The following is a 14134-nucleotide window of genomic DNA, read 5'->3' as shown; positions in this document are numbered from 1 at the left end:
ACAACTGTAATCCTTTCAATACAATCCTTTCACAGTTAAAAGCATTATTTCTTTTAAATTCAAAATACAAAGTTAAATCTGGCAACATTGCTACTTATATCACCCAGAAATTAATGTGCATATATAAGTTTTGCTTCAAAAGTCAGCCTGCAGAGCCAAAGTACAATACTGTATTTTTTTTTTTTTTTTTGGTTAAAACCTCTATGTGGCAGAAACTAGAAATAGGTGGATGTTGGAAATTTCATTGGCCACCCAAAGGTTACTTTGATATAGATAGAATACATGTCAGAGAAGGTCAGTTTGTCAAAATTTTGAAAAAATGCATGTAAATAATTGTGGACTGACACAAAATTCTTACCAAAGTTATTAGTTAAATACATACCCAGCAACAGCTTTAGGGGAATTAACAATTGTCTGGACATACATGACAATGGTTGCTAAAAAGTTATGACATTGCCACTTGTTTTATCCAAACATATAACCAGCAGCCATTCTCTTTCTAAAAACAGATATGTCCAGTATGATAATCCTCTCTGCTTTCTTATCTTCCTGGGCACCTGTTTGACCTGTTGCAAATTGATCCCACTCTGTTGTTGTGATTGTCAATCACAACAACAGAGTAGGGAAAAATACATTAGTCTGAAGCATTTGTAGGGGTATAGAACTGAGAGAGTTGTTTAACTGAGAGTCATTCAAATGAGAGATTTTAGACATTTTCTTCCATAGGTTTAAGCAGGAACAGTGGAAAACATCTCATAACTTAGATAGTTGCTTAAATAAGAGGTGTATAAGTGATAGGTCACTGTGTATATATATATATACAAACACACACTTAGAGTGCTAATTAGCTAAAACTTATTTAACTGAAGCTCTTCATTATCTGAGGTGAATTGTGTAAGAGTACTTTGTCAACAAAAAAAATAATGTAATACAGTAAAGTTTGTTTCACAAATCTTGTGATGTGCAAATGCTAAAAGTTTTAAAAACAATTTTCTCTGGTGATTTTTTGCAACAATACAAATTTTAAAGAAGATTAACAAAATTGTAGTTGTAGGTTTACGTTTATTATACTTTAATTAATAAATATAGTTCTAAAAGAATTTTAAAAGTATGCTCAATAAATAGGTCTAACTTGAAAATATTACATGTTAACCTAATATACAGGGTGAGTCAAAATTATGTGACCACTATTTGAGAGAAAGCATGTACTCAAAGTTATACAGAGTCTCAACCTGACTACCAGCACGATTAATGCACTCAAACCAACGTTCAACAGTACAATTTAGTGCCAGAACACCAGAGATTGAGGAGGCCATAATGGTTCGTTGCAACCAATCGGAATAGAAAACAAAACAAAATTAAGCTGTTTTATTAATAATGTTTAATTAAAAATTACGATTGTTTACATAATTTTGACTCATCCAAGATTGTTAACATAATTTTGACTCACCCTGTATTAATACTAATCTAAATTGAATTTACATCTATATGATTTTCTGTCTGTCTGAGTATCAAATGAGAATGGCTTAACTGATTTCTGTACATATATTCAGGATAGTCCTGGGAAGAATATAGGCTACTTTTAAATTCACATTTTTGTTCCAATATCACGTGAAATCAGCTAACTCCTACTCAAACTACAGAATGTAATTATGGTAAATATAAAATTGTTTTTGGTTGGAGTTTTGTATATTAAGTATTATGTATGTAAAACTTCTAACATGTTTTATGGTTACATTTTTCCTGATTAGCAGATATGGAAATTCACATTTTTAAAGTGTTGTTTATAGATTTTTCAATAACCGTAAATTATTCTTTTTATTGAACCTTAAACTGTAATTATGCTGTTGTATATTGTTGTATTGTGAAGTTGTTTGCTTGGCTATTTTTGTTTTAATTTCTAATTATTCTCTTCACAGTTTGTTATTCTATTACTATTATTAATCATTATTATATCCATCATTTTTGTTTTTATTGTCATTTACTATACAATACCAGAGAGGTCAAATTGTTTCAATGTTGCTGTGACATTTTAATTTGTTTTGTAGTTTTTATTTTTGTTTAAAATCTCTTGGAAGTTTGTTACTATATCATTATTACATGGGATAATAATGCATTCATTATTTCATAACAGACATTTAAATTTGTTTTTATATGTTGAGAGTTTGAACTGTTGTTATTTGATTATGTTTTGAGGAGATTCAGATGACAAATTTATCTGAAAACATTTATTGTTTACATGTAATTTATAATGATTTAAATAGTTTATAATTATTGTAAATTATATGTACTTTAGAGGGACTGAAGAAAGGCAAAGGATGAAAAAATTTAAAAACTGGAAAAAATTTTGAATGTGTTTATCCTGACAATGGCCTATAAACAGGGGCAGCCCTAGGGTGGTGCAAACGATGTGANTTAATAATAATATTACCTCTGTTATACAAAATATTTGAAATTAATTTTTGAATTATTTGCATAACATGGACAATGAAATTGTTAGACTAATTTCTTGGAATATTGATTATAAAACTAATTTGTTTTAAATTTGGCTAGATATTGGAATGAATTCTATAATTAAAATCCAGATCTGATTTTCATTAAAAGTTTAATTTGTTGCTGTAATTAACTCAATCAAATATTTATTATTTTGTAACACATTCTCTCTTTGTTAAGAGTGTAACTTACCGAATTGCAGTTGTATGTAATAATAGTTTCCAAAGAATTCGTAATATTACAACATTACTCTTCTTCCTATTTATTAATTTAATTGCAAACATTGTTTCTTTTTATGTTTGAACTTTATTCCTTCATAGAAAAAAATAGAATGCAAACAAATTATACAAATGTATTGGAAAGATGCATTCTCATTATGATGATATTAATTATATATTATATTACCTATTAAATAATTAAACAATAAAAAAAATCTTAAAATAACATATAAGTTAGAATATTCTATACATTATTTTTTATATTTTGTGATAAGGAGTTTAATAAAAGATTTCTACAATTTTATTCTGTTTCTATACCTCTCTCATCTAATTAAATTTGTAATATCTAAATGAAATTGTTTGTAATGGGCTGTGACATATAATTCTAAGAATTTGCTTTTAAATTCTTATATATACACACACACAATCATTTCCATGTTTATTTTCTACTATTTTGTTTTTAAGTTAATCAAAAATTTAGTATCTTATATTTCAATAGCATAATTTAGAATTATGTTTTTTCTTAAACTTAATCAGTGCAATGTAACAAAAATAATTTAACATTTTGCTGAATTTGAGAAAGAAATAGTTAATGTTGTGAATAAAAATGACTGTAATACATAGTTCTATTATTATTTTTATCTTTACAATTTTCTAGCAATACATAATCTATATGCCATTAGTTATTTTTCTTCGTATCCTTATTAGTTAAATGATCTCAAGCTATAAACAAAATTCTACTTCTGTAATTATTAATATTTCATTACATTGACGTAATTTAATTTTAATACAGGAACTGATTCTTGGAAATGAAATTCCCATAGCATTATATCAATATTCTAACAACACTCAGTATTAATATAATTATCATTAGGTTAATTATTGACTTTAATAAATTATGTAATACCTATTTTTGTGCTTTAAGAATGTTCTCTTAATTATAAAATTTTGTTTCTTTCTGGTGATAATTATATTACTAGCGATCTTTATCTGTATTTGGAATATTTTGAAAGTTTATAACCTACTGTTTAAAAATTCCAAATTTAATTTTGTATTGCTAATGATCTACTTGTAAGTATATAAATAAACTAGAAGTCTAATATAATCCTAGATAAGATAATGAAAAATAAATGTACTTATTTATTTATGTTAAATGACTTTTGGTTTCTTCAAATTGCTAGGTTTTCTGAGAATATCCATGGATTTTTATCTTGTTACTCTGGTTTGGATGCCATCTGAAGGGCAAAAATTAGTCATTTGTAGTTTAATAAACAGAATATGTTATAGTTTGTAGCAGTTTGAATTTTGATATTTCTATTTATTTTACTTGTATCATATTACAGATTTACTATAAATAAAAAATTAAAAAACAAATAACAATGTAAGTACATTAAAAACATAGAGAATTTGTTTAGTCTGTATTGTAGATAAAATTCCAAAAATTTTTTAATGTAAATCTAAATTTCATTGTAGTTTATAGTAAAAATTCTTTTGAGTAAATGTGATTTGGATTATAAGAAAATTTACTCTTGTAATTGTTCTTAAACATATAAAAAAAATTAAAGCATTTTGCTGCTGTTTAAAATTAAAAAGAATGTTACAAACTAGATTTATTACTAGGATTTTATTTGATCTATATGACAGAAAACATGTGATGGATCGATGAAATTAAACTTCGGCAAATAAACTTTACAAATTAGAAAAATTCTTAAAACATGTTCTTTTGATGAGTTCATAAATGAAGGAAGAATACATAGAGTACTTATAAAGTCAAAGAACTTCATATTCTCTACCTTTTGTGTGCACCTTACAGTAGTCAAACCAGCCTTACTAGTATTCAGACAATATCTTCATGTACTAAAGTAACTTTTTTACTTCCCAAAACATTTTGTTTTAAATTTTTAATCATTTTCAAAAGGCAAGAAAGCAGCATTTCAAATGCTGGCATAAGAGTAAATCTGACAATTTTTTTTTTGATTTAATTAAATTTTATACATTTAATATTGCGTTATTTGTATGAATTATTAAATATCATTCTATAGTTATACATGGTATATCAATAAACTGTCTTCAGGGCATAGTTTATTTCATGTATAAACGTTGACATTCTCATTGTGTTGATGCTTGCTAGCAATGTCACTTGTTTCTAATTTGTTTTTAGTAGTAGATGTAGAAAATTGTTCACAAACTATTATGGTTATTGTGATTTGTGAATAATTTTCTATTGCTTTTTGTATCAATATTATATAAAATACATCTATAATCTAATATCGATAAATATAAATAAATTATTTATAAATGTTTTTATCAATATCTTTTCTCTTATTTTTAGATTCATTTTTTTAAATGAAGAAATTACAGATTTATATCATTCTTAACTTGTATACCTATCTAAGAATATATAAATAAGTATCTAAAAATAAATGCAACATATAAAACTGCATTAAACTTATCAAAAAAACAAGTTCAATTTTAGTTTATCGGCTACAAACATTTTTTTTTCCTCTCTAGTCTTTCTTTCATTAGTGTGTTTGAAAATAAAATATACTTAATACAACTATATTTGAAATTATAAACAAAAATTCATCATTACAGCTAATGTGTAGTTACATTTAAAAAAGTTAAAGTATAGTTTTATGATTAATGATAGAATTATATTTATAAAGGTAAGGTACATTAACATTATCATGATCATAAAGAATATATAGATCTATGTTCACACCTATCAATGATTTATCAATCCGACATATAATATCACATACAGCTTTTTACAGTTAAGGTTGGTATGGTGCTAATAAAAAGTGGTCAGGTGTCATTTGTGTTTCTCGGTAAGAGATTATACAGTCCATTAGCCTATCTGAAAAAGTGTAGGTTAAGTTAACTCATATTTGACTGTATATTCTGTCCAGAATTAAATTCTAGAAGTGTTTCAAATATTTAGAATCTGAGAAATTTCTTTTAAAAAGACGTAATTAGCAGATTCAATTTTTTGTAGTGTGTAGTATTCTAGTACTTAGTATGGTATTAATGTAATGAAGACAAGACCCATTTTTAGATCTTGAACTATTACAATTTAGGTCACAAGATCAAAATGTCTGTTTAATAAGCATAAAGTTTACTTTGCTATAGTGTAATTAGTTTGATACCTTTAAGTAGTTTAATTGGGCTTTAAGTCAAATTTTTCAATAAAACAATAATGAAATGTCACAGATCATTAAATTCACACAAAAATCTTGAGTTTCTCACCTCTAACTTTACATTTATAGAAAATGCACACACACAAATGCTGTAAAAACATTATTTACAAGTATTTAATATGTTATACTTGTAAGTAATGTTTTTACAAGTATAATTAATCTCAAGAATAATAATTTAAACACGTTGGATGTGTGTGAAATTAAAAAATAACAACATTAAATCCATTTATTTTATAATCATAAACTCTCTTATCAACCTGTTTTGGAACTATAATTGTTACATTTTAAGATATACAATTAAAGTATTTACGATTAAAGTGTAAAAACAAAAATTATATATTTAATTAGTAAAAAATTAAATTAAAAAACTAATTTAGGAAGGCGGACACTTCACGTTTTAGTTAAATGCTTCGGTGAGAAAATATCTCGGAAATTCTGGAGTAACCTTGAACTCTGTTCACCTGTTAAATATAAATCGTAGGAAACAATTAAGTTAATTGGATTATATTAATTTTCTAGATCGATTTATTAAACCAGATTTAAGATTATTTAGCATGTATATATACATATACATACTAATAAACTGGATGCAATTCATTTCAAATGTTATACTATCAGCATTCTGAAAATAGAACAAGTTTGGCAAGTGTGATTACCACCAACATACACTACATATAAAAGTGAAGTGTTTTTCTAATTTTGATTTTTGAATATTTTGTCTTAAAGCATGAATTTTCTCATTTGATAAATTACTTAATTTGTTAAATCAAGCTCATCATTATATGACTTAAAATAAAAGAGGATGTACTGTACTATACATTGCACCTTTTCGACAGTTTGTTCCAGTTTTATCTTGTTTATTATTTTTAAAATAATAATTTAGAATATTCGATTTGGCTACTGCCGCAGAAATATTATATAAAACATTTCTGCGGCAATAGGAATTTGTTCCTATTTGTTAGGAAATGCTGTTGCACCATTTTTTTTCTTCCTCTGTTTAAAATGTTAATAGCCTTTAAATCAGGAAATAGGTAAATATCAGTTTTTAACATCAGTAGAAAATAAAATTTACCTTTTATGCTCGGTTGGGTTAGCTTCTACTCTTTTCTTTCCAAATCTTTTTTCTTTCTTTCTTTTATCTTCACAGATAATCAGTCAAGAAACAGGACTTTTAATAATGAGAAAATTGGATGAACTTTCCTTATTTAATGGTACACGGAATTAAATAATTGTCTAGATTATAGGAGATCAAACCGGAGCAGCCTTTATTTTTATTTATTTATTTTTTTGTCTTGAGATAAGTGTCATGTACTGGCAGCATGAATGACAGCTCCCTGTTGGCGTTTTATTTCTCCATGTTTGTAGGTTGGACCGGCTGGATGTGCTTAGTTTGCAAAATAAGTGCGTGGGGATGATTCTATATTTATACATATTGTTCTTTTAAGTGGGTAGATTTGGTCGTCTGGCATGTACATATATTTATATATAGTATATATATATGTGTGTTTTTTTTTTAAAGGTGGGATTGTCTTATTAGGGCAGTGGAACTGTGTCATGTTTTTTAAAAGTTCTAGAAATGTTTATGCAAGAGGGAGGATAAGACTGGAGATGAATTTTTTTTTAAAAAAATCCTCTGTAAAGTACCTGCCAAAATTTTAAAGTGCACTTGCTACAGATAAAGTGGGGAGATTGTTTTAGAAGATTATTTATTTAGATTTTTTTTTTAAATATAAATTCGCGGTGATGGTGCTTATATAATTTATCTAGTCTTATCACATTATGAAATAAGATACGGTGTTTGTTTCGCGAGTTAACACGATACTTCTGATGATATAATTTTTTTTCCCCGTATATAGTAAAGCTAACGAGAGTGGGCGATACCATGTTATATTATACATACACATACACACATTAGTGTTTTTTATAGCATAATTGTGATAATTACAATCGTGTAAACGTTAAATAAAGTGTGTAATAACATCTGTCTTGACACAAAGAACATTTACACAAGATACATTTACTTCCTGGCTGGTGGAAGTCGCACATCTTCCTATTTCCTGTTTGATATGATGTTACTCCCTCCCAACGACTCCAAAATTGGAAGAAAAATCACTTAAGCGTGATGTTTTTTTTTCGGTCACTAGAAGTTTTTATTCGTTCCTTTTTTCCCCACTTTTATCAGATTTAAATAGGAAAACTCGACCTTTTATGGCGAACAATTCCTGTACCCGTGCATAATACAACAGTTATATAAATTTAAAAAGAATTCTGTAAGATCATTCATCGAAGATGCAAACCTTATACTGTAGATGCATACCGAAATGTAGAAGCCCGTTAGACGAGAATTTTAAGGAAAGTCGTGGCAGAAGTACTTGTTACTAAATTAGGAAAAATGCTTAATCGAAATAATCTCTTAACAAATTGCGTGATATTCGAGCGTAAAGACGTAAATGCAAACAATCTAAATCGGGTTCTTAACGTAGGGCACACGTGCGAATTATGTAATTAGGTTACTCCCGTATACTTAAAACCTTGATTCGTGATGATGTAGGAAACAATATTAATGGGTTAGAAGTTATCTATCATTAAGGTTCTTTTTTTTTCGAGTCGTGTTTTTAATTACGAGTCTAATAATATAGTTTTATTATTATTATTATGAGTTCGACTGGTTTCTCACGTATTCTGTTCGCTTGACATATTTTTCCACTCGCTGCTGCTGCAGATTGCGGCTTAACTTGTGTATGTGATGACAATAGTTGCGAGGGAATTTCGACTGCAGTGTGTTGGCTCTTTGCCATGTTACTTATGTTAACGGTGGGATGACTAACTTAAGGTGTTGGGAGTCGAGTAGCATCGGTGGAGAGGATGAAAAATGTCATTTAAAAATTACTATCGAGCCAGTAGTTCGCGAAGGTTCTGTTTACGAAATCCGTGCTCCAAAATACGATTTCGACTGTTTTCCCCCCCTCCCCACAATTGCTGCCGATTAGTCGAACAGATGTTTTAGAAGTTTATTGGTTTTAGAATTTTGTTTAAGAGAAATTCCAATTTATGATCCCTCTTCCTTTCAGAAAGGATTAAAAAATCACGAAGATCCAGACTGCGATTTATTGTAAAGAATCGTTTCGATTATTTGTTTTTATAATCTACATTTAGAAAGCTCTCTTTTTGAATTCTTCTGTTGGAAATCGTTTGTTCTTTTTCATCTGTAAGGAGTCGTCACAGTAACTTGCCTTAAAGTGTCTCGCTTTCTACACTTTGTAGGAGATTCTAGTTGATAAAGATCATAAAAAAAGAGGGCAATACAATATGGAATGGTGCATGACTCATAATGATTCATCCGTCTTTAGTTAACCGTGACTTAAATTAAATTGTATAAGTGTGTGATATAATTTCCATTAATTTAACCGCAACCTCGGGACTTTTCCCCCCTCTGTTTAGTCTGTTTTTGTGAAATTCTTGTTACGAAAGAATTAATTTCGGTGGCGAAACACTGCAGAGATTTCTATCTTATAAATTGGTTTTTCTCTTATTTTCAAGTTTAGCTTCCGATCTTTGATTTTTCTGCAAGTTAATGCTTTATTTTCCACCCGGATGCATCATCAGATGGGAATCTTCGCGTTGAAGACATAGTTCGTCGGTCATAAAATTTAATTAAATATTATTACATAAATTATCTTCAATTCTCAATAATTGGTACCACATTTAACTCGAATATATGCGGCAGTTGAAATAAAATTAAGTTGTTCTTTTGTTATTCTGCGATGGAACGAGATTTACACGCGTTTTTTATGCAAATTAATCTGCTCTTTGTGACGTTTTCGCATACGTTTCACTTTTGTCGAGACCTAAAATTCACGGTTTAACATTGGACGAGACACACATTCGAAACGAAGGAACGAGAACAATTTTAAAATTAGGTCGTTCAGAGTAGTTGATCGCTAAGTACTCTCCGTAATTCTTAAATGTGTTTAAAATGATTGTAATGCTCTCACTCTTCTGTCTTAGTCGAGCGAATCAGTTTCGCTACCCATTCATCTGGCCGAATTTCACCTTCATTATTTTCAAAACCGTTACACCACGACCGATCTCGACAATCGTTCAGACAGATAAAAATCCAATTCTTCAGACAATGGTAGACAATACCGGCGAAGTTTCCTCGTTCCAGGGTTATCCCAGGGCGTAGTCGGAGCGATCGCTTTTATATGAAGCGAATCTGAACCCTTAACTGACTCCACCCCAACGACGAGACGATAAATTTGCAACGTCTTCCGCTCCTCTCGACCCTTCCGCGCTGTGTACTAAGTAGGAAATCTAATATTAGTGTTTATCCGAGATGGGTCAGTCTAGTTTATCAATCTTTTCGCCTCCTCTCGGAAAATCGTACCATACTAGAATGGGAGGGCCGAACGTGATGAAATTAAAGATAATAGCCGGAGGCCATCTTCTCCATTCACCCTTTTATAGTTCGACTACTTAAACGGTAATTCTATAACAGCTCTGACTTGGAAGTGTGTTATGTTTCGAATGCGTAGGCCCCTACGTAACAAACTCGTTCCGTAGGTGGTTACCCTCCAAAACTGGACAGTTCACTCGTCCGTAACAATTAACACGTAGCGCGGATTGCTTTTCTTTGTTTAATAAGTGTCATTATGATTTTCTAGGGGGTGGAGACTAGAAAATTGTGTAAAGAAGTCGATGCCCTCGACTGGCATTCGCTGTCTCCTAATAAATAACCACGACTTCGCGCTTTAAGAACCTCCGGACCGACTGGTTTCGCGCGTTAGTGCCATCTAGTAACGCGTAACGTCATTACCGTAACATTTCTCGAAACGTTCCTAATGCCACACCGTACGTAACTTTCTCGCTTTTAATAATACGCAAGAATTAATGAAGTGTTTTTTTTTATTTTATTGCAATTCGTGAAAATTCCCGAGTTGTGCCACAGTTGGAAGGACCTAATTCTCGAACTTAAACGGGATTAAATGTGATTACAATTCCCGTGCGCTACATATACAATAGTTAATAATCCTCGAGGACTACCGGAAGTGGAGTTTGCCCCAAAATTTGGATCCTTCGAATGACGTATTTCTCTCTGACGCAAAGAAAGTACGCGATTTCTGAACGTCTCGAACTTCCTTACTTTTGCTCGATTTATGTGGAAATTTGGGTCACCTCCAGTTTTGATATATAAATAATTTTACGAGTGCATCCGAGCCTTTTGTTGTGTGCATCCAAGTATTATTATTGTTTTCTTTTTCTTTTTTTTTCTGACGGTTGCATGACCGGTCATGCCGGTCAACACGCTACGATCCGAAAGAAATCTAGTAATTAGCGATGCTCTTATTAGTCTCACCTAAATTGCAAATTTCTGACATAGATATTGACCTCCAGTGTATTATTTATTTATTTATTTATTTTATTTTTTCCTTTCCTCGGTCCATCCCCGTTAGCGCTTTTTTACGGTTAATTAAAAAGATGGTGGCAGAAGTGTTCGGCAAAATAGCCTTTATGCGAGGATTGAAAATGCTGAAAGGTGCAAATGTTGTAGTTAATTTTCTATTAGAAACACTTAGTTTTGTACAGGGTGTACATAGAAGTACAGTAGTAGCTTTATTCTCGTGTAGAATCGCATCCTCTCACGCGTTATCCCCAAATGTGGCAATGTAGTGTTTTTTGGAATCGCATCAAAAACCGAATTTGGCAATTTTTTTCGTTACGTTCCCGTAACGATTTCTCGGTGTGACATTTTTAGTCTATTTTGGATCGACCATTCCGGTGTTTTAGTCGGATTTGTTACTGGCAAAATCTCTCTCTCTCGACCTAAATATCATAATCTCCTCCACTTTTTTTCTTTTTATTATTAGTTTAATCGTGTCTTTGTTACGAAATGCTCTTACAGAAACGTTTCGATCGTTACGTATTGCGTTATTTACCATATTTTGGCTCATTAAAAGCGTGGAAAACTACGATAAGTCGATGCGTAGTGTCTTTATAAAAGCTTATTTTTTTCGGTTAGGAAAACATCGAAACGATTAAATTCTGTTTACCGTGCGTATAACCCAGTGTAAACTTTCATTTTCTGGCAATAATTCAGAGATTCGGCATCGGCTCTTTGTTCTGCGTCGAACGACGGGGACGAGCACCTTCGACACAAAAGCAATATCCTCGGTTCTCGCGCACGTTCCACTTTTTGTTTCTCAACCGGAAGTGACGCCGGTTTAGACACCGCTTTTAAACAAAACAAGCGAAGGTAAGAAGGTACTGCGGGAAAACAAAAGAGAAAAGAAGAAAAAAAAAACAAGAAGGGGAAAAAAATGGAGCAGAACCGTCCCACTCTCTCCGTAACGGATGGCCGATTTTTACGTTAATTCGGGTAAAAACAGTTCGAGTAGTATTCCGAACTTTATTGTTTCGGGCCATTACGGTCGACGGTAACAAAGGAAAGAATAGAAGATGGTGTTCGGCGTAGGCATGGCCGAGTTTACGTCGTCATTTTCGACGCTTTTAAGGGTTATCCGCCTAAGGAAGGGGTCGAACGAGCGACCGAAATGTGGGGGGTGACAGATTCGAAATCCTACACTGGCCGCGACCTTCGACCCCCTCGCTACGTAAAGAAATCCGCAGCGAATTATAAATAAATTCGAAACTACCAGGTTACGTCGGAAAGGATAGTTTGCAGCTTTTGTTAAAAGGTGGTTGGGAGAAACCCTAACTGCGCACCTTTCGCAGGAAGTTTGATTCCTTAACCTTAATGCGACAGACCTTCATAATTCGCGCGTGACTAGAAAGAAAGGGGAAAGCGACGTCGTCGATCGAACTAAATTTAGTTTGGAGGAAAGTGAACTACTGTTTAATATGATTTTAACAGTTTCTTTGTTGCTTTACGCTCCGTTCTATTTATAAACATTAATTTATAAGTTGCGCAAGATCCAGTCGTAAGTCGAAGCCTTCTTGGAATTCGGCTCGCTCCGCGTGGAAGTCTTTCGCGACGCGACACTAAAAGAAAACCTGTTAGACGCGTGCGAAAACAATACAAAGACATGACTGCGCGTGAATTGTAAAAAAAAGACGAAGTGCCAACACGCTGTCGGTTATCGTTCCGATTACGACGATCCCACTTTGCCGGGATCTTCACGTTTTAATTAGGAACCCGGGGGGGGATTTTGCGGCGGAGACGCAAAAACAAAGGAGAAAGGTGGCGCGTGCGTGCCGATTCGGCAACGTCGACCTTCCAGTCGGAAAGGGAAGGACCAGGGTTCGACGCCGTCGGACGCTACCTCGGGAGGTGCCGCTCGAAAGGTGCCACCGGTCGAACGACGGCGCAGTCTCCGTGACGTCACGCCAGTACCGGTCGCGCGCGCCGACGAAGAGCTTACCGTTAAACCCCGTTCGGCCGCCGAGACGCGTCGACGGGAGGAGAATCGCGCGTCATGCTGATCGTTCTGACACCGAGCGCGCCGTCGTCGCCGTCCAAACGCCGCGCCCCCCGATGGAAAAGGCGGAAGAGGAGCGTCGTTGCCCTTCCCCTCCGTTCCCTCAGGGACAGGAGGAAGTGCCGGACAAAGGTAAGAGGCCCCCTTCCGTCTGCGGTCGGGGTCGCGAGTAGTTTTCCGACCGGTCCTCCGATTAATTAATTAATACGGGGTCGCGCGTGCCCAGAACAGCTGGAAAGTCGTCAACGACCCGGTCCGTTTTAGGGTGGACTAATGCGATCGACGGAGTTTGGGGGTGAGCAAGCGGGCCGGGTCCGAGAGATAAGTTGCAGAAGGGGAGTAGGGCCCGAAAGGTGGAGGCCAAGCGCTCGAGACTTTTCCACAATCGGGGGAGAAGTCCGGAAAAGGAAGCGGTGTGTCGCGTGTCCGACATTCGGACGAAACTACGGCGGTAAAACGGGTGGTCGCCCCCCTGCCCGTCGGGGGAATGGACCGGGTGTCGGGCATTTAGCAAAAGTGATGGACGTTTGTCTCGTTGCAGGACGAGACCGAAGGATCGGACAACAAAGAGGAAGGAGAAGCGAAGAATTGCTCCGTGGTGCAGCGAAGGTGAGTCCTTCGACGACGCGTTACCTTCCCGCTCCGTCGTCGTCGTCGGTCTCTCCGTTTTTTCCGTTCCCGAAAAGACGACGCCGACGAGAGCGTAATACTTTTCTTATTTGCGTTTGTAATCGCTTCTGCCGCCGGATGGCAGACTTTTGGCTTTCGATTCACGCCGTCCCCCTCCCTC

General features: G+C 33.6%; 1 protein-coding gene across 3 annotated transcripts in view; it reads left to right on the top strand.

Annotated features, from left to right (window-relative positions):
- LOC111612865 overlaps positions 1 to 14134 on the top strand; it is a 73339-nt gene that overhangs the window by 40667 nt on the left and 18538 nt on the right. The window contains exons 1-2 of one of the 3 annotated variants that reach the window (XM_023354139.1): positions 10497 to 13476; positions 13886 to 13953. The exons of 1 other annotated variant lie outside the window; for it this stretch is intronic. In XM_023354139.1, coding sequence (XP_023209907.1) covers positions 13342 to 13476; positions 13886 to 13953 — 203 coding nt within the window. In that variant the 5' untranslated portion in view covers positions 10497 to 13341. Of the gene's footprint in view, positions 1 to 10496; positions 13477 to 13885; positions 13954 to 14134 lie in introns of those variants that run through there. One more of the 3 variants, XM_023354140.1, reaches the window with a different exon arrangement.

This window comes from Centruroides sculpturatus, unplaced genomic scaffold, assembly GCF_000671375.1.
Source record: "Centruroides sculpturatus isolate CEXI.00-Female unplaced genomic scaffold, Cexi_2.0 scaffold1803, whole genome shotgun sequence".
NCBI lineage: Eukaryota > Metazoa > Arthropoda > Arachnida > Scorpiones > Buthidae > Centruroides > Centruroides sculpturatus.
Note: the sequence above shows the minus strand (reverse complement) of the source record. Positions and strands in the feature narration are given on the sequence as shown.